The 22484-nt window shown below is 36.3% G+C and overlaps 1 protein-coding gene across 10 annotated transcripts in view; it reads left to right on the forward strand.

Moving 5' to 3' along the window:
• Positions 1-22484, forward strand: part of LOC149780351 (beta-1,3-galactosyltransferase 1-like) — an 84579-nt gene that overhangs the window by 47917 nt on the left and 14178 nt on the right. For 2 of the 10 annotated variants that reach the window (XR_016415065.1, XM_089937243.1), the window contains exon 2: positions 16924-17121. The exons of 4 other annotated variants lie outside the window; for them this stretch is intronic. Coding sequence is in view for 2 of the 6 variants with exons in the window: in XM_089937240.1 (XP_089793366.1) it covers positions 17529-18872 (1344 nt within the window). In the remaining 4 variants the exon portion in view is untranslated. Of the gene's footprint in view, positions 1-16923; positions 20526-22484 lie in introns of those variants that run through there. 4 more of the 10 variants (XM_089937240.1, XM_089937241.1, XR_016415064.1 and 1 more) reach the window with 3 other exon arrangements.

Here is a 22484-nt window from a genome sequence, read left to right on the forward strand (position 1 = left end):
AGCAAGCGATGAGCTGGGACTCAAGCAAAAGGAGTTTATTTCCTAAATGCGCGGGGCCCAAGTCGATTGCATCTTTGGCCTTGCCCTAGGGCTGGGCCTGGACTGGACTGGCCTATTTCATAATACTCTGGACAATGTATGGTTTGCAAAAGGTGCATTTCAAATTTTTTAAATAACCACTCGCTAGAACAGAAGTGTGTGTGTGTGTGTGTGTGTGTGTGTGTGTGTGTGTGTCTGTGTGTGATTTGGATTTTTAACGTAGCTTTAGAATGTTTTCGGTCCTATCACTACGACGTCTGCTGTGTGGAAGCTTATAGTGATGTCTAACACTGTGGCATCATGCCGCTAACATACAGCATTATGTCCCACCAAGTCACATTATCCTGACACCAGGCCGACCAGTCCTATCACTAACCTCTTATTGCTGAGAGCCAAGCAAGGCAGCTGTTAGTACTAGTAACAGGGAGCGGAGTGAATCCGTGGAATTGTCCTCATGTGCACTATAACCCGTATAGAGCAGTATATGAGCACCAATATTAAATTCCAAGAAATCTATTTATACCTAGAGATGTAAATAAAAATTCATTACACGTCACAGATCTATCATTTTAGTTTCTCGAATATGTTTATTTATTGATTTAACATCACATAAGCAAAAGTTGTTTGTGCTATTCACGGCTTGCTGCAGTTTGGCACTTGAAGACTGGTACAATGAAACAACTTCACTCCCTGACTGGTACAATAACGATTTCCATAAACAGATCCACTCACTGACTGGTATAATAACGATTCCTATAAATGAATCCACTCCCAGATTGGTACAATAACGATTTCCATAAACAGATCCACCCCCTGACTGGTGCAATAACGATTTCATAAAACAAATCCACTCCTTGACTGCTACAATAACGATTTCCATAACCAGATCCACTTACTGACTGTTATAACAACGATTTACAAAAATGAATCCACTCCCTGACTGGTACAAAAATGATTTCCATAAAACAAATCCACTCCTTGACTGGTACAATAGTTATTTATATAAACTTGTACACTCCCTGCTTGGTACAAAACGATTTACATCAAACAAATCCACTCCCTGACGGAAGATAAAGAAGTATTGTGTTCATACTTGGAATTGCTTTAAGTAATTTTTATTGTGCTATCTTTAAATATGCCCAATTATGTTTTATTGGTTTCACTTGAAATATGCCCAATTGTTTTTAAAATATAATGACTGATTACCACTTACATCGGATCGGCAGAACTACATTAAAATATAACGGCTGATTGTGACTTATACAAGGTGGGCAAAAATACATTTATTTGTTGTTAATTTAATTTCTTAACAAAAACAAGAGCAAATGTGAGAAATCTTCCAGATGTTGCACGATATCTAAGCTAATTTACGGTTAAAGTTGAAATTTGGGCGATATACTACACTATGTTGTAAACTAGAATTAGCACTTGATTGATTTATTTATAATTTTAAACGAATAAAATAAATATTATTAGTCAAACATTTGCCAAACTAAGTAGCACAGGGGGTTTACCGGTTTTGCCGTTAAACGTATTTCCGCACCCACTGCGACTGATGTCTTTCAGCGATCGCCACATTAGCATTTAATTACGCGAAATCTTGGGTATTAATAGGAGGGGTGATACGCGGAATGTAAAACGAAAACATTACACCAATTATAAAATCGAGATTTTGGCAACTGAGCGAAGTAATAAATCATTTGAATGTGCGATAATTATATCTAAGTCAGGAAGAAGGTATGAGCAGTTAAAAAAAGAATAAATAAATATAAAAAGTGCAATGCAAATTTTGTTGCTGATCATTTCATAAAGCAAGATTCCGACAGCAAGCAAATTAAACGAATCCCGTTTATGAGCCATACGTATTATCAAAATAATCATGATAACATTCATTTTTGTGCATAGGAGGTGAAAGTTGGAAAGTAAAAAAGTGCGCATCGCAAATGACCAAAACACTGCTGCTTATTGATGCATAAAGATAACCCCAGATTCCGACAATGGAACCAATAGCCAAATGGTCTATCATTTTAACGTGCAATAATTATATTCAAATCTGTCGTAATACCAATTGCAAACACCTGAAAATGAAATGTTTTTAACTGTAAATCTTTCAGTTTCATTTAAGGATAATTTAAAAAAATATATTATTTCGCTCTTTCTATGCGAGATGTAAATCATTATTACTTCCCTTCTCGTTGCCGTCTTTAATTTCACTTTTTGATTTTCACTAGATATGTTCTTTGTCACCTATCTTCCTGCCGCTGAAATGATAATTAGCGGAAACGCGGGACACCAGAAATGCCTGCTGCGAAAATGCTTGTCGCGGAAAAACAGCTGTACCGCACATACCAGAGATCTTTCCATGTTTCGAAACAAAAATTAAACAAAAATGTTAGAGCCATTTTAAATACCTTTGTTGCCTATAATTTGCGACAATCCCAAATTAATAGATTTTAAACGTTCATTAATATTTTTAACAGTCTGATTGCTGGGAACAATGAAAATAGTTACGTATGGGAAATCGTCCTTGCGCTATAAAGTACGTATGTTCCTTAACACACAAAAAGTTGAAATCTGGGTTTATATGCCAAATTCGACTTAAAGTTGCCATTAGCTCTTAACTGAAACTGTCAGTTTTATATAAATACAAGCAGCAGTATTGATAACGCATTTTCTCAACATATAGCACGCGCACAGTTTGTATCATTTTGATCTGTTTTTAGTGAACAAACATTCCTCAGCCATTTATCAACATTTTTTTTGGCTGTCTATAAAGTGCGGTAGTTCAGCATGTGACCATTTAAAATTTTTTGTTAAATATTATTTTAATGACAACAAAGGGATAACTGTAGAAAACATCCGAATGTTTGAAAGTAGTAACTATTTAAATTAATACATTGTAAAGATACTGAAATTGGGGTGGGTGGAGTTGTGTTACAATTAAATATTTTGAACATAATAATGAGTTCCTCATTGAAAATTTGAGTGCTTAAATAAATATTATACATGAAACTTGTGCCTGACAAAGGCAAAGTAGAACCCCGATCTATCCCAGTACTTGTATAGTAATTTTGTAAATTTATAAAACTACATTGGAGTTTAAATGCATTTTAAATTTCCTTGGGTAGTCTGTAATTGATTGATTTATTATCTTGACGTTTCTGGTGTTAGAGCTACTATCTCTCTATCTCTGTCTCTCTATCTCCATCTATCAATCTATCACTGAATCAATCAATCATGCTTTATGCAATGTAAGACCGGGGTCTATTGTTCTGTATATCTGATTTAATATATATTTATTTCAATCCAATTGTTTGTTTGTCAGTTTTAATTTTTTTTATTTTTCATTACATGCTATTGTAATATAAATGTATTCACTGGAGGTGATACTTTTTCCAGAAAATAGTTTGATCTTGACTATTCGTTTTGTAAACACCAGGTGTTGATCTAGATCCTGACCTTGATTCAAAATTAGTAGCAACCACGTAAATAAGTTCTATTTTTATTTTAAAATGATTGGTTGTTGTCGAGGTAATGACGTGACTACGTGTGTAAGATGTAAACAATTTTTTTTATAGAGTAAATTATTGGTTTTTGTCAGGGCCTCACTGGGTGTACGTGATCTTTAACAAGTAAATAATTTCGACGAGGTTCTGGAACATGATCACGTGACTTCATTTTTTGGCGTTTTATAATACGATGTAACATTTTTTTGGGAGAGATATTCTCATTGTGTTAGTTGGGCTCTTACACTGGAAGTTGTAAATTGTGTTGTTTGGAGTTATTTCAAATTACTTGGATTCATAATATTAATTTCTTTTCCCTGGAAAATACGTGTGCTCATGTGTAATTGTTGAATACGGACAGTTTTTATAAAAATGTATTAGATGTCCAAAACTGGAGCGATATTTCTTGTTTCTACAAGGAACTGTACACTTCAACACTGCATATTGCAGCATACGTCATTGTCTTCCATCTTGGATTCTTCGTCGGGACTCGAAATCATTAGAACATTTTGTTATTAGGACTTCAACAATTTTATTCTTGGATTATTCTTGAATTATTTTTTGGGTTTGATTCTTACAACCGTAAGTTCATGTTTTTTGCATTTTTACAGAATTTTTCCAGGAAAATAAAATATATTTTTTAAAGCTTGTTGTTTTCGCCCTTTCTTGTATTACTGTTTATTTGAGCCTAAACACGTAACATAAGAATTGGTGAGCTCGTCCGAAGGATAATTTTGAATTTCGGATAGAATGTTTCAGAAAACTTTGTTCTTTGAAATTTGAATTCCCATAGTTCATTAAATCTTAGTGAAATCGGCAAGCTTTTTCTAAAATGTTATCAAAAAGTGGAAATATGAGGTAAAGGCTTCCTTAACTAAACAAGAAATAAGAAATATTTTGGTTCAGTATTTCGTAGAAGAGGATGTTTAGCATACAAGTGCCTTGGTTTCGATCGGTAAATCTGTATCAGACTCTGACATAAAAGTGAAGGAAATAGAATTAAAATACAAGATGGATTTGGAGTTGAGGAAGCTGGAGCTTCAGAAAGAAGAAAGAGAAAACATGCTTTTACAAGCGGAAGAAAAAGAACGAACGACAAATGCAGTTACAAATAGAACAAATTCATTTACAAGCAGAAATAAAGGAGAAAGAAAGACAAATGCAGTTACAAAAAGAACAAATGCAAAAAAGGAGAGAGAGAGAGAGAGAGAGAGAGAGAATTTCAATGTAGAATGAAAGAAAATGAACTGGCAAATGAAAAGCACATTTTCATACTTCAAATCCAAATTTAAGTTTTAATCTTGCAAAGATTATTAGATTAGTGCCCCCTTTCAGAGAAAAAGTAGACAAATATTTTACTCGTTTTGAAAATGTTGCCGAAAATTTGAAATGGCCAAGGGAGCATTGGACTCGGTTATTACAACGTGTACTCACTGGTACGACTAGTGATACTGACAATTAACTGTCAGTTGTGGTGACTATGACGTGGTTAAGACGCATGCTAATGAGTTAGTCCCTGAAGCTTATCGGCAAAATTCAGAAAGTATAGAAAAGAAGCTAGACAAACTCCTGTCGAATTCGTGACTCCAGATGGGCTTTGCCAATATAAAGTAATGCCGTTTGGGATGAAAGTGTCGCCAAGTACATTTCAATTTCTAATGAATATGATTGCCTCTGCTCTAGACAATTGTGATGCTTGCATCGATGATGACATCATCTACAAAGGCACCTGGAAAAAACATTTAGCAACAATTCGGAACTTCTTAGACTCACTGATTACACTACTGATTACAGCATACGTCATAGTCTTCCATCTTCGATTCTTCGTCGGGACTCGAACTTGAAATCATTAGAATATTTTGTTATTAGGACTTCAAAACTTGTATTCGTGGATTATTCTTGGATTGTTTTTTGATTTGATTCTTATAATCACAAGTTCATATTTTTGTCTTCATTTGTACAGAGTTTTCCAGGAAAAAGAATTATTATACTTTTCAAAGCGTGTTGTTTTCACGCTTTCTTGTATTACTGTTTATTCGAGCCTAAACACGTAAGATTAGACTATGTTCTTTGTTCTACTGATTACTTCTAACAAACAGCTTAGACTAAAGTTTTACCAATGCGTTATGGAACGGCATATCTTGGCATGTGCATTTTCAGTCAGACTCGACTTATAAGTCAATACATAAGGTATACATTATCAGTGTTCCAAAATGTATACTCCACCTTTAATATGAACAGATATCGCCCATAATCAGGTACGACCCATGATCAGGTACGACACATGATCAGACTCAGCCCATGATTAGACACGGCCCACGATCAGATATGACACACTCTTTCATCTTTTTTGGTATGCTCAAGGTGAAAATCAGCAGTTGAAAGCGTTAGGCGACTTTTAATATAACTATTTCGAAGACTCGCTCATATTGTTGATTGACTGTTTATGTAATTGTATTTACCATGACACTTTACTGGGAATATGAAACCTGTTGGGTAAGGTGAGCCAAAAACAAAATCGACCCCTCCTACTTCCAGTTGTTTAGGAATTAAGGTTGAATCATACAATTAGAAAATTAAATATTATTCATTACTATGCAGATACTATCGCCAATATTAGTACAAATTACTTTTCGATGACAAATACGTTTAATAACAGTAACGTGCTTTATGGCCCATCAAGATAACGATTATACACAAGGCGTAGAGATGTTGTAGGGATCTTTATACACAGGGTAGAGGAACGATGTAGAGCTGTTTATACAGAAGGCAAAGGGATGTTGTAGGAATCCTTATGTTTAAGGCCGAGGGATGTTGCATGAATCTTTATAGTCAAGACAAGGGATGTTGTAGGAATGTTTATAGTCAAGGCAGAAGGCTATTGTAGGGATATTCAGGGATGGTCCTGGCTTTTAAAAAGCTGTCGCCAAAAAAATCGCCAACGTCAATATTTTGTCGCCAATTTTCAAAAAGTGTCGCCAAAAAAAGTAGTGTACATTTTTCCAAGTGTTAATTTAGTCTATTAATGTAACAGGCAATGAAAATTACAAAAGATGGATTAGTTACTACTTTAATTACAACAAGCATTAACAAAATGTTACAAAGTGTTACATGAAGATCCGTCGCCATTTTAGGGCTGCCCACTTGTTGAATGCAGTTTCAAAGTCTAATTTTTCACATCTGTACATGCTGATTCTCATTAAATTCTCGAGAGATGAGATGCAGAGCTTATTTCTGATGTCACTTTTTATGAGGTTCATCTTACTGAATCCACGTTCACAGTCCTCAGTGCTGGCAGGTGACACCAGTAGTCTCTCAGCAGCCCCCCCCCCCCCCCCTTTTTTATGGCTAGCTTCACAAAGCTTGTAGGGAATTGCTTCCTAAATCCCAAGAATGATCACTGAATGCTGTATAAATTTTCTCGACAAGAAAAATAGGATCTCCATTCCCACGAATGAAACTTACACGAGTCAACTCCTGGCAATATTGGACCGTATATATAAGCGTAAATTCACACCCAATTTAGGGATTCTTTCACTCCTGTATTTTGAGAAATAAATAATTATTATTAATTATGCAAAACTGGTTTTCTTTTTTTTTTTTTTTTTTTTTTGCTATTTCTTGTTGCGGAGTTTAAGTCTCTGTAGCCGTAACACGGGACTGATGGCAAAAGGAAAAGATCAATGAGTAAAATGCTGCACTGGCGACAGATGTAATTGTGATTTGAGATTTTTTCCATTTGCTTTGTATTTATACACAGTAGTCGGTACTTCAAAGGTTATCAGTTTTCTATGAAGGTTCAGCAAAACTACTGTATTGGTATATGTATAAAAAAAAACAAACAAAAAAAAAAACAGAAGGATTAGCCATACAATTAATTGTATCTGTTCTATTCGCGTCTTCAGAAGTCGGTCAGTTGTAGGTATAGTGCGGTAGCATGATTGACTGTATCGCAGCATACAGTAGTACTCAGCCCAGATGTCAGCATAAGCAGATCATGACGTAACAATGCACTGTAAAGATAGGGTTGTCAATAAGAACAAAGGATCGTTTGTGTAACAGATTGATTCCAATGCATTGCTTAGTCAAGTTTGTGGCTTCCTTTCGTTCTGGCTTTAAATTTATTCAGTCCAAATCCATGATTGTATGTACAAATTAAATAACAAAAAAGTATGTCGCCAAAAAAATCGCCAGGTGGGATATTTTTGTCGCCAATAAGGAAAAAAAATCGCAATTTGCGACATTGGCGAAGCCCAGGACGATCCCTGATATTTATAGTCAAGGCAGAGGGATGTTGTAGGAATCATTATACACAAGGCAGAGGTATGTGGTAGGGATCTTTATACACAGGGTAGAAATATGTTGTAGGAATCTCAGTACTCAAGGAAAAGTGAAGTTGTAGTGATTTTTATACACTGGGTAGAGATATGTTGTAGGAATCTCTATACTCAAGGAAGAGGTATGTTGTAGGAATCTCTATACGCAAGAAAGAGGTATGTTGTACAAATCTCTATACTCAAGGAAGAGGTATGTTGTAGGAATCTCTATACTCAAGGAAGATGTATGTTGTAGGAATCTCTATACTCAAGGAAGAGATATGTTGTAGGCATCTCTATACTCAAGGAAGAGGTATGTTATAGGAAACTCAATACTCCAGACATAGAGATGTTATAGAGATATTTATATACAAGGTAGAGGGATGCTGTAATCTTTATACCCTAGGCATAGTGTTGCTGTAGGAATCTTTATAAAGAGGCCAGAGGTATGTTGTAGTAATATTTAAATACAGGGCAGAGGGATGTTGTAGTAATCTTTATACAAAAGGCATAGCATTTTTGTAGGAATCTTTATGCACGGGGTACAGGGATGTTGTAGTAATCTTTATACACTTGGCAGAGGTATGTTGTAGGAATCTCTGTACTCAATGCAGAGTATTGTTGTAGCGATCCTCGGACAGAGGGCAGAGGTATGTCGTAGGAATCTTTATACTCAATGCAGAGTATTGTTGTAGCGATCCTCGGACAGAGGGCAGAGGTATGTTGTAGGAATCTTTATACACTTGGTATGTTGTAGCAATATTTAAATACAGGGCAGAGGGATTTTGTAGTAATCTTTATACAAAAGGCATAGCATTTTTGTAGGAATCTTTATGCACGGGGTACAGGGATGTTGTAGTAATCTTTATACACTTGGCAGAGGTATGTTGTAGGAATCTCTGTACTCAATGCAGAGTATTGTTGTAGCGATCCTCGGACAGAGGGCAGAGGTATGTTGTAGGAATCTTTATACACTTGGTATGTTGTAGTAATATTTAAATACAGGGCAGAGGGATTTTGTAGTAATCTTTATACAAAAGGCATAGCATTTTTGTAGGAATCTTTATGCACGGGGTACAGGGATGTTGTAGTAATCTTTATACACTTGGCAGAGGTATGTTGTAGGAATCTCTGTACTCAATGCAGAGTATTGTTGTAGCGATCCTCGGACAGAGGGCAGAGGTATGTTGTAGGAATCTTTATACACTTGGTATGTTGTAGTAATATTTATACACTTGGCAGAGGTATGTTGTAGGAATCTCTGTACTCAATGCAGAGTATTGTTGTAGCGATCCTCGGACAGAGGGCAGAGGTATGTCGTAGGAATCTCTGTACTCAGTGCAGAGTATTGTTGTAGCGATCCTCGGACAGAGGGCAGAGGTATGTTGTAGGAATCTTTATGCTCAATGCAGAGTATTGTTGTAGCGATTCTCGGACACAGGGTAGAGGTATGTTGTAGGAATCTTTATACTCAAAGCAGGGGTATATTGTAGAGCTCTTCATATTCACGGCAGAGTGATGTTGTAGGAGTCTATATACTTAAGGCAGATGGATGTTGTAGGGAATTGTATACACAGTGCATGGGGAATTTATAGGAATATTTATACTCAAAGCAGAGGGATGTTGTAGAGACCTTTATAGCAGAGGTATGTGGTAGGTATCGTTATAAACAAGATAGAGGGATGTTGTATGAATTTTTGTACTCAAGGCAGAGGAATGTTGTAGGGATCTTTATACACAGGGCATAGATATGTTGTAGTTATATTTATATCCAAGGCAGAGGGATGTTGCATGAATCTTTATACACAAGGCAGATGGATGTTGGATTAGTCTTTATACACAGGGCAGAGATATGTTGTAGGGGTTCTTTATTCACAAGGTAGAGGGATGTTATAGGGATCATTGTTCACAAGACAGAGGTATGTTGTAGGAATCTTTATACACAAGTCCTAGTGATGTTGTATAAGTCTTATACTCAAGGCAGATGGATGTTGTAGTGAACGTTTTACACGGGACAAGGGTATGTTCTAGGAATCGTTATACACAAGGCAGAGAGACATTGTAGGAATTATAAATTAACAATGCAGAGGGATGTCGTAATAATCTTTCTACACACGAGAGATGAATGTTGTAGGGATCTTTATTTACAAGGCAGAGGGATGTTGTATGAATCTTTATACTCAAGGTAGAGGGATGCTTTAGGGATATTTATACACGGGCAGAGGTATGTTCTAGGAATCTTAATGCACAAGGCAGAGGGATGTTGTAGGAATCATAATACGCAAGGTAGAGGTATGTTGTCTTTATACCCAAGGAAGAGGGGTGTTATAGGGCATTTCAAACAGTGCAGAGGGAATTGGCAGGAATCTTTATATACAGGGCAGAGGTATGTTGTAGGAATCTTTATACTCAAGGCATGGGAATCTTTATGCACAGGTCAGAATGATGTTGAAGGGATCTATTTACTCAAGGCAGAGGAATGTTGTAGGAATCTTTATACACAGGGCAGAGGTATGTTGTAGGAATCTTTATACTCAAGGCATGGGAATCTTTATACACAGGTCAGAATGATGTTGAAGGGATCTATTTACTCAAGGCAGAGGAATGCTGTAGGAATCTTTATACACAGGCAGAGGGATTTTGTAGGAATCTTTATACTCAAGGCAGAGGTATGTTGTTGGGATCTTTATACACAGGGCGGAGGGATGTTGTAGGAATATTTGTTGTCAAGGCAGAGGGATGTTGTAGCGATCTTCATACTTAAGGTCAAGGTATGTTGTAGGGATTTTGTTTTGAAGATCTGTTCTTGGCTGGATATCAGACAAGCAACTATTGAATTACGAGTCCAGTGACCTGCCAGCTGAGTTACCGGGACTCTATCCCAAACGTTACATAAAGGTCAAATCAATAAGTATATAAAAACAGCTGATAAATATGCATTACTTAATGATGAATACTTGCTTTGAGGAATATTATTTTTGCTTCTGGTTAGTGTTTGGACTGGTCGGCCTGGTTTCATGAGAATGTGGCTGGGTGCGACATGATGCTACATGTTTGGGGAGTCATGCCCCAAGTGCTAGACATTATAAACTGCCACACTGGAGACGTAGCGATATGATTGAAAACCTCTTAAAGCTACGTTAAAAATCCAAGTCACGCACACACTTTCAGCTTGTTCTCTTACATACTTACTGATCACATCCTTGGCACGTTGTTATAATCAACGGCAGAGACCGTTAACACCTTTTGGTGCAACGAATGACATCATATGACCCGAAAATGCTTACAATACTGATGAAGACATAAATAAAACATGTTACATATCGGAACGTGAGAATACATTGCATCAAAAAAGTTAAATTTGAGGTTGGTAAATGGGAACAAAGGAAGAGCCAAGGTTACTAGAAGTTAAGATGAATTCAAATTATATATCATGTATGACATTACATAGCATGATTTGTATAACCGTGAACGGTTTTCACATATAACACGTGTTTTGAGATATAAAAGTAAACTAAACCAATGTATTATATACGTATTATATACTTAAGTGTGAAATATAGAGAGTTATTGGCGATATAATTTTAATGATGTTTGTTTGCCTGTATTTTCACATGTGATATTATATTTCCCATCATGCCATGTGATGCTTGATTGTGTGTGCCTACACAAGCTGACCCCAAAAGAAAAGAAGAAAAGTACTTTTTGGAATATAAGATATAAATAGACACCGCCTTACATTTCAGACATGGAAATTAATGAACTAATCTGACCCTAAGCCGTTCGCGTACTACTGAAGTTGTTTCCCCATACTTCCTTGACAACAACGATAAAAATGTTTAGATGCATTGTTCAATAGAACTTGTATTGTTTTCAGATAGTGTCAAATAGTTTACAAAATGAAAAAAATCAAATTGACTGCGGCAGATTAGATGAACCCGATCCTATTACGTATATTTATATGACCAGGCTATGATAGACGATAAGGGGGCGTGGGTCAGCGCTTTGTGCTGAAGACTGATTTCCATCTTGTAACTTTATATTCTGGGGCAAGTTTGGTATATAATTAAATGCAAAGTTTCTTTTCCCAAATAAATACCGGATATCTTTCATCTCGTGGTACCAAAAGCGATATACTTTAACTTTGCTAGTTAAAATATAATGTTTTTAGTATAACACGATGAAATATATGCGACAATAACGTAGCAAAAAAATACTCTCTATATATGTTACTATATAAACTGAATTGAACTGATTTCAGAAAGTTAGGTCATTTCCACACAAATATTGTTCTCGTTTTTTCTTGCACTGTTTAATTCAGTTGAAATTACTGACCTAAATATTCCTACATTGGCAATTGAAATTACTGACCTAAATATTCCTACATCGACAGTTGAAATTACTGACCTAAATATTCCTACATTGACAATTGAAATTATCGACCTAAATATTCATACATTGACAGTTGAAACTGCGGACCTAACTATTCCTACATAGACACATGAGCTCATGATTAACAATGACGTTTTAAGTAAAGTCTGTGTTGTGTATCTAAAACTTATTGTCTAGCCATCATATGATATTGCGGTGTGTCTAAAACTTATTGTCTAGCCATCATATGATATAGCGGTGTGTCTAAAACTTATTTTCTAGCCATCATTTGATATTGCTGTTTGTCTAAAACTTACTGTCTAGCCATCATATGATATTGCGGTGTGTCTAAAACTTATTGTCTAGCCATCATTTGATATTGCTGTCTGTCTCAAAATTATTATTTGTCCATCATTTGATGTTGCTGTGTATCTCAAACTTATTGTCTAGCCATCATTTGATATTGCTGTGTGTCTAAAACCTATCGTCTAGCCATCATATGATATTGCCGTGCGTCTAAAACGTATTGTCTATCCATTATTTGATATTGCTGTATGTCTAAAACTTATTGTCTATCGATCATTTGATATTTATGTGTGTCTAAAACTTATTGTCTAGCCAAGATATGATATTGCTGTGTCTAAAACGTATCGTCTATCCATCATTTGACAATGCTGTGTGTCTAAAACGTATTTTCTAGCCATCATTTGATATTGCTGTGTGTCTAAAACTTATTGTCTAGCCATCATATGATATTGCGGTGTATCTAAAACTTAGTGTCTAGCCATCATATGATATTGCTGTGTGTCTAAAACTTATTGTCTAGTCATCATATGATATTGCTGTGTCTAAACCTTATTGTCTAGCCATCATATGATACTGATGAGTGTCCAAAACATATCGTCTAGCCATCATTTGATATTGCTGTGTGTCTAAAACGTATTTTCTAGCCATCATTTGATATTGCTGTTTGTCTAAAACTTACTGTCTAGCCATCATATGATATTGCGGTGTGTCTAAAACTTATTGTCTAGCCATCATATGATATTGCGGTGTGTCTCAAACTTATTACACTGGTCAACAGTGAAATCATTACTGACTTGAAAAGGCCCTAATCTGTAGTATTTTGGTGTGCCGAACACGAATATAACCGTGAAAAATTTGTATTGGCTCTCGTTTTGAAGATATTCATATACCTCATTTTCTATGTTTCACTGTGTAAATTTCTCCAGTAGGACTGCAGCAACATCCGGAATAATGATGTAACATTGCATAATACCATCATGCTCACAGCATCCACAGTTGATTGCATCATTTTCTGATGCAATGCAATACTAATGCCATGCGGCTGCTGAAGTAAGTTGACGTCAGCAGTGTACTATACATGTGTAGGCCTATTATACTAATGCCAGGCGGCTGCTGAAGCTGACGTAAGCAGTGTACTATATAAAGCCCAATCAGATAGGTTCAGCATTTAAAATATTTTAGACGTTGTGCGAGACAGTTCAAGCTACTGTTACATAAAACTTATTATTTTATCCATTTACGTACAATAAAGAACAGTAATGCCTCGAAAGTGTGTTAATACCGCGGACAATTTTTGCTATATTTGTGGGGAAGTGACATTTGCCAACCAGAAGAAAAGTATCAATTCTCAAGTGAAGAAGGCATATCATCTTTACTTCGGATGCAAGGTTGGTGACCAAGACAAGCCTTGGGCTCCGCATATATGCTGTGCTACATGTACAACACAGCTTTCACAGTGGTTGAATTGCAAAAGGTCATCAATGCCGTTTGCAGTCCCAATGGTGTGGAGAGAGCCAAGCAACCACCTAAATGACTGTTACTTCTGCTTGGTACCTCCTCTTTCCGGCGGAATAACGAAGCGAAAGAAGTCGAGAATAGTCTACCCAAACATTCCGTCTGCATTGAGACCAGTTCCACATGGTGAGGGACTTCCTATTCCAGAACCTCCAGCAGAATATTCTCTTGATTCATCTGACGAAGACAAAGGTGAGTCGACCTGTTCTTCTCCTGGTCCATCAGCATGCAGTGATCCAGATTTTCACTGTGGTGCATCATCAACCCCACACAGAATAACACAGGAAGAACTAAATGACCTGATTCGTGATTTGGACTTATCAAAGAACAAGGCAGAATTGCTAGGATCAAGACTCCAACAATGGAATCTTCTAGAAGAAGATGTCACAATTACTGCATATCGAAAGCGCCACCAGCAATTGGAGCCTTTCTTCAGAAAGGAAAGTAATCTGATATTCTGTTCCGATATTGAGGGCCTCATGAATGCTTTAAAAATCACTCATGACCCACAAGAATGGAGACTATTTGTGGACTCTTCGAAACTGAGTCTCAAGGCTGTGCTTTTGCACAATGGAAACATTCTTCCATCTATTCCAGTAGCGTATGCTGTCCACATGAAAGAGACATACGATAACTTAAGGCAGCTACTGAATTCCATTGAGTATAACAAGTACAGCTGGCACCTCTGTGGTGATTTGAAGGTAGTTGCCCTTTTAATGGGACTGCAGCAAGGATATACAAAATACATGTGTTTCTAATGCGAGTGGGATAGCCGAGCAAGGGAAATGCACTACATGAGGAAGGAATGGACTCACAGGCAGAATGTAGCCATTGGAGAGAAGAATATCCAACACCCAGCTCTGGTTGAGGCTCAGAAAATCTTGCTACTACCCCTTCACATCAAACTAGGTTTGATGAAGAACTTCGTGAAAGCCATTGACCGGACTTTGCCAGCATTCCGATACCTGCATGAAAAATTCCCTCGACTCAGCGAAACAAAGATTAAAGAGGGAGTTTTTGTGGGTCCTCAGATTCGAGAGCTTTTCAAAGATGACCGGTTCAACAACTTGCTGGAAGGTGACGCGAAACAAGCATGGAATGCTTTTCGCCTAGTTTCTACAAACTTCCTCGGAAATGTTAGGGCAGAAAACTATAAGGAACTAGTAGAAGACATGTTGATGAAGTATAAGAAACTTGGCTGCAATATGTCTCTAAAGATTCACTTCCTTCATTCCCATTTGGATTTCTTTCCTAGCAACTGTGGTATTGTTAGTGATGAACACGGCGAACGTTTTCATCAAGATATCGCAACAATGGAACAAAGATACCAGGGAAAATGGTCCACTACAATGCTGGCTGACTACTGCTGGACACTCCTCAGAGATGCTCCCGAACAGCTGTACAAGAGACAGGCGAAGAAATCTAAGATGTAGTCAATGACTTGATTTTTTATAGGTAGGCTATTACAGTTGACCTTTTACTATTGGAATGCATTTCGTTATGTAAACATTAATTTCTTGCAGATTACAAAAAAACTAGAGCCAATTTTGCAATTTGACTGTCATATTCGTGTTCAGCACATAAAAATTGATAAGAATTGACTAATTTTATTTCAGTAACATGACTTTTGTAAAAATTTGTTGTCCAGTGTTATCTAGCCATCATATGATATTGCTGTGTGTCTCAAACTTATTGTCTAGCCATCATTTTGATATTGCTGTGTGTCTAAACCGTATTGTCTAGCAATCATATGATACTGATGAGTGTCCAAAAGCATATTGTCTATCCATCACTTAATATTGATGTGTGTCTCAAGCTTATTGTCTAGCCATCATTTGATATTGCTGTGTGTCTAAAACGTATTTGTCTAGCCATCATATGATATTGCTGTGTGTCTAAAACGTATTGTCTAGCCATCATATGATATTGCTGTGTGTCTAATACGTATTGTCTAGCCATCATATGATATTGCTGTGTGTCTAAAACGTATTGTCTAGCCATCATATGATATTGCTGTGTGTCTAAAACGTATTTTCTAGCCATCATTTGATATTGCTGTGTGTCTAAAACGTATGTTCTAGCCATCATATGATATTGCTGTGTGTCTAAAACGTCATATCTAATGTATTGTTATCGTTTGATATTACTCCAAAAGAAAGATAACGAAGGAAATACTACTACTACTACTAATACAAATAATGATATAATAATAATAATGATAATAATGGCAATAATAATAATAATAATAATAACGCAAGTCACACATATGTAAACGTGTTAGAGATCCGAACGAGCTTATTTGATTCATGGCTGCATGGATTTATTGTCAATTTATTTTAATTTTAAAGAGTGTCTAACTATCGAGTCCGGCTAATGTTTTGGCAAGAAAGAATAAATATAAAAACAGACATGAACACAAGTTAGATCTCTCACATGCATCAAAATATTAAAAAAACATTAATGATTGAGCGTCATGAAAATTTAGGGAAATAAAAGAACGAATAAATAAATACATGATTTCCAAGCAGTGACAAATGCAATTTTGGATGGGAAAGAAATGAGTAAAGATATCACTAATTTAAATGGAGGCCAAGTAGTGTGTCTATATCACTGATTTAAATGGAGGCCAAGTAGTGTGTCTTCTGGATTGATTCCCGTGTAATTAATTAGTTACTTCATGGTAGCTTACTATTAGGGTTGATGATCTAAAAATACTTGGCAATACGTCACTATTTGACACAGACATATATACACACACATAAGTCGGTAGGTTACTTGTTCATCCGATTTCTGACTAGTCTTGATCGCCTTCGTTTGATAGATGATGTCTTTTAATTACGATATCTGGAAGACACATATTGTATTTTCAGGACAAAACCTCGGTGACAGTAACTGCCTCAAAGCCAGAACACTACAAGAAAATTCTACACTCCTTTTGTTGTGAAAGCAGGAAAATGCAAATTCTGCACTAAGGAATTAGGGGATATTCTATGATCTGGACCCAGCCCCGGACTGAAGTCTACATATGCTGATTCCAACTGTTGGCAAATGATGAGAGAAAACCAAAGGTTTCCTCATGTGACGAAGTATTATTTTTTGTGTCAAAGCATTATTTTACCTTTCTCATTAACATTTTTCAACTAACTCATTACTGATGACAGATTCTCCCTGAAAATACGAATCCACAATATGTGAATGTTTCATGGTGCTCTGCGATTGCCATCCACGTTTCATGACGCTCTGTTAGTGACAGTCATGTTTCATAATGCTCTGTGAGTGCCAATAATACAAAATACTTGCTTGTTACCGGAACACGTCAGTTTCGAAAGTTGTCTCGACGACACATTTATCACGGAGTTAATAATACTGAGCCTATGAGTTAATGTAGCCTAAAACATCAAACATTTATTATAATTTCAATATTGAATTTCATATTGTTTTGTTTGAAGTATCAGTCACCTTAAAGCAAGGCACAATGTTGTGTTGTAGAAAAACACGTGGCACCTGTCGCATAGAGCGATTAGCATTTTATGCTATAATTGTCTTTTGCATGATTTTCGTATTTCTGGGAACATTTATACTGAAAAAGGGGTCTACGTCATTCCACAAAATAGCGTCCGGTGAATTTCGGCTGAACAACGTATATGCATCTTTATACAGCACATTATCCGAAAACTTTCAGGTCAGCAAAGGGTCTGCAACATTAAAGACCACAACATCCAGTGACTTTCAGTTCAGCAAGGGGTCTACAACATTAAAAACCACAACATCCAGTAACTTTCAGTTCAGCAAATGGTCTACAACATTACAGGCCATAACGTCCAGTGACTTTCAAGTCAACAAAGGTTCTGCATCATTACACAACATAACATCCAGTGATTTGCATCTGCATGAAAACGAGCTTTTGACATCGCGGTTAAAGGTTACCACGACCATCAGTCCAGACAAAGACAAAGCTATAAATTACACACAGGAAGACATTAATACCTTCACACAGTTTCTGATCAAGAATGAAGACATCTGTGCTCAAAAACCTATTGATTTCGTAGTTTATATTCAAAGTCACTGGACCAATGTTGAGAGGCGACGTTCCATCAGGGAAACTTGGCTTGGTGCTAAGTTGCCTCCAGATATTATCATGAAATCTGTGTTTATTCTTGGGAAACCAATTAATAGGACAGATCAGGTAAAAATCAACAATGAAAATCTCATTCACGAAGATATTGTACAAGGAGATTTTTTGGACACGTTTTACAATCTCACACTGAAAAGTATTCTTGCCTTGAAATGGATATATACAAATTGTCGAAACGCCAAGTTTGTCTTAAAAGTAGACGATGACATCTTTGTTGATATGTTCAAAGTGGTACACGGGCTTGTGCCATCGTTAAAGAATAAAACCAGAAATATCGTTTGTGCTGTCAAAGAAGAAAATACAAGTCCCATAGTTAGGGATAAAGGGAGCAAATGGTATATTCCTGAGCATATATTTCCTCAACGTACACACCTTCCGCGTTTTTGTACAGGTTACTTCGTTCTCATGACCTCTGACCTTGTCCCAGAACTTGCGCATATGTCAGAAGGCGCTCAGTACATCCCGGTTGATGACGTATATCTGTTTGGGTTACTTCCACAAACGTTGCCAAGTATTACGTACACTGATATTTCCAGAAATATGACCCTCGATGACAGTTTCGCTCTTGATGCATTTTCTAAAGGCAAAGATGTCGATTTAATAGCTGTTGGTGCTGACAAAGATGACTACATGGAGATGATTTGGAGAGAAGTACTCTTAGTTCGTCATAAAGAAATGCATTAGGATCGTTGTTTAGTGAGACGAACCAGTTTCATTTAGATTTAAAAAAAACAAATGACCTGGGTGCCACGCTGGAAGAAAGAATCACAAAAGGACCTTTTTCACCAGCGTTAGGCAACGATTAATAGAGTGAATGGTTTTGAAACCTGACGTTATTCTGACTGATGTTTATCGTTTATGAATGCCCCCATCATCGAACAAAAGCCCCAGTGAATACAAAACAAGATAAAATAAAAGAAAAAATACTCCCAAAACAAACATATACGTATTTTGGAAAGACGTTTGAGAAGAATTTATCTTGGACAGTAGTATAGCAAGCATGTCAAAATCGTTTCCTCCTTCTAAAAACTATGGATGTAGACATTCCATTTTTTCATTGATGGATCAAATGGTTTTCTTTGCTCTAGTATCAGAAATCAGACCCGCATCTCTGACACAGTCAACACTAAATTACATTCTTTCCGAGTCTTTGATACAGAATTGCATACTCTAAAATATATCTTTGAGTTACTCGTACTTCTAACATTCGTATTGTCTCTTTTTGCGGTAATAATTTAACAATTAAGTATATTTACGAATAAACTAACTTTAGTTTCACATAAATCTATTTTGTCATATCTTTATTTCCTAGCGAATATAACAATAAAATATTGTACGAGTCTGGAATTGAATACGTCAGTCTTCATCAAGGTGACTGCGTGTATTGCGATGTCTTCTGCATGAAAACGCCAGTCTTCATCAAGGTGGCACCATGCCTTGCAATATTTTCTGCATGAATACGCCTGTCTTCATTAAGGTGGCTGCATGTCTTTGCTATATCTTTTGGAAGAACACGCTAGTCTTCATCAAGGTGACTGCACGTCTTGCAATAGCTTCTGCATGAATAAGCCAGTCTTCATCAAGGTGACTGCACGTCTTGCAATAGCTTCTGCATGAATAAGCCAGTCTTCATCAAGGTAGCTGCATGTCTGCCACGTCTTCTGCATCAGTACTCCTGTCTTCATCAAGGTGGCTCTATGTCTTGCTATATCGCCTCCATGAATACGACAGTATTCATCAAGGTGGCTGCATGTCTTTCTCTATCATCTACATGAATACTCCAGTCTTCGTCAAGGTGGCTGCATGTCTTACTATATCATCTACATGAATACTCCAGTCTTCATCAAGGTGGCTGCATATCTTGTTATATCTTCTGAACAGTTTTTTATTTTGTGATTGCAAGCTTGTTGGTGTAGCTTTGTCATCTAATGGTAACCTGTCACCTTGTGAACGTACCAGGTCATATTAAGAACGTTAGAAAAAGACAATGTTACGTGTTTAGGCTCTAATAAATAGTAACAAAGAAAAAGTGAAGACAAGCTTTGCAAAACGAAACAGATAATTTATTTCCCTAGAAAAACAAGGTAAAATAGAGAAAAAGAACTTATGGTTTTACGAATCAGATCCGAATATAATCCTAGAATAATCTAAGAATTAAAATTATAAGTCCCAGTAATAAAATGTTCTAATGAATTTGAGTTTGAGTCCTGGATAAATCCAAAATGGAAGGCGATGACGTATACTGTAGCCTGTATAGTACTGATGTATCAACAGATCTTTGTTGAACCACATAAAAAATATTCCGGTGTTTGAAATCCGAATAAAATTTCAATAATTGTCTTTGTCCAAGAATTCTGTATAAGCACTTACATATTCCCAGGGAAAAATAAAATTCCATGCAAGAGAATTTCAACGCACACTGGTCACAACAACAAAAACCCGACCTTGATATCTAAGTGTTTAAAAGCCGGGCGGAGTAAATTTTCTAATGAAGAAGGTTATACACTAATTTAAGAGGCAAACCAGAGTCCCGTATGAGGGTCACATGATCACTTTCTATACAGAGATAGACTATGTTTCTGTCTAAGGTCACATACTCCCACCACAGCCTCGATTTCAATCTGCATCTCACAATACAACGTTGTTTACTTCAGCTCTTAATAGTCCTGAATCAATGTTAGCAACTAGATCAGCATTAAGATACAAAGTTCTAATATTAGGTGTTTACGAAACAAAACAGTCCGGTCAAATTAATTTCTGGAAAATGTCAAATTCCAGTGAAGAAATTACATTACAATAGCATGTAATGGAATAAACAAATTTAAACCTAACATACAAACAATTAAATAAAATCAAACATAAATTAAATTACACACACACACACTTCGCCATAAAGAAAAAGAAAGATTTATAGGATAAAGCTTTCGTTTTGCCATAGATTAGTTATACATGAGGTTATAAACACATAAGAACTCTAATGAATTATACACAGTGTACACGAAATAATACATTTCTATACACGCGGAAGTGCATCTGTTATTAAATTATATTTCCCTTTGATGTGCCTGATGTCAATATTATCTTCGTGTAAAAACAAACTCAACCTTAGTAGTCTTTGATTTTTACTTTTCATCTTGCCGGTGAAAGTAAGGGGCCGTGTGGCCACTAAACACGACAATCGAAGGAGCTGAACTAATGTAAACTTCAAGGTGTTGTAATGCCAATATCAAAGCAAAGCATTCATTCTCATTGTTGAATAATTTCTTTGGTGCTTATTTCATTTCTTAGAAAAATACTACACTGGATGATCAAAACCATTTTCGTCTTCTTGAATCAATACTACTCTAACCACATCATCACTTGAATCACCATACAGTTTAAATGATTGTCTGAAATTTGGAGCTGTAAGAACTGGCGCGCTTTTAAGTATGGCTGTTATCAAAGCCACCGGACATTTTTCAGTCCAAAGAAACTTGGTTTCCTTGCTAAATAAATTTGTTAGGGATTCAGCAATTATTGAACAATTGAAACGAAATGTCCGATTGTATCCAGCCATACCAAAAAATCGCATCATTTGCATTTTATTTACAGGCACAGGGAATTCAGAGATAGCCTTTACCGTAATATATATATATAGGTTTAACTTGTCCATGTCCCACGATTTGACTTAGAAACGTTGCACTAACACAGTAGAACTCACGTTTGGATCTGTGAGTCTGTCATAGAATTTCCGAATTGTCGCTAAATATTTTTTTCCAGGTGTCGTTGTGGATGATGACAACATAGATGTTAGAATCACAGTTATCTAAACCAGAGGTGATCATACTAATTATACGTTGAAATGTACTTGGCGATCCTTTCATTCCAAACGGCATCACTTTATATTGATAAAATCCATCTGAATTCACGAATGCCGACATTTTCTTTGCCCTCTCCATTAGAGGAATTCGCCAAAATCGTTTCAGAAGTTCAAATTTGGTGTCATAATTGGCATTACCGCTTTTTATCAATACTGTCATAGATTCTTGGTAATGAAAATGAATGTTTTTGTCATAGTATTCACCTTCCTATCATCACTATACATATGGAAAGTTTTATCTGGTTTCAGAACAAGTATGCACGGTGAACTCATCACTTTTATCTGGCTCTATGAAATCATTCTCCAGCAAATATTGAATTTCTTTTTTCAATTATTCCTGTTTGAGAGTTTTAATCCTGTTCGGGGTTTTGTTTCACAGGTTTGGAATTTACAATTTCAATGTGAAGGTAGATTTTGTTTGTTCTTGTAGGAACATC

Source organism: Sinohyriopsis cumingii, chromosome 16 (assembly GCF_028554795.1).
Source record: "Sinohyriopsis cumingii isolate HCF-2022 chromosome 16, ASM2855479v2, whole genome shotgun sequence".
Taxonomy (NCBI): Eukaryota; Metazoa; Mollusca; class Bivalvia; order Unionida; family Unionidae; genus Sinohyriopsis; species Sinohyriopsis cumingii.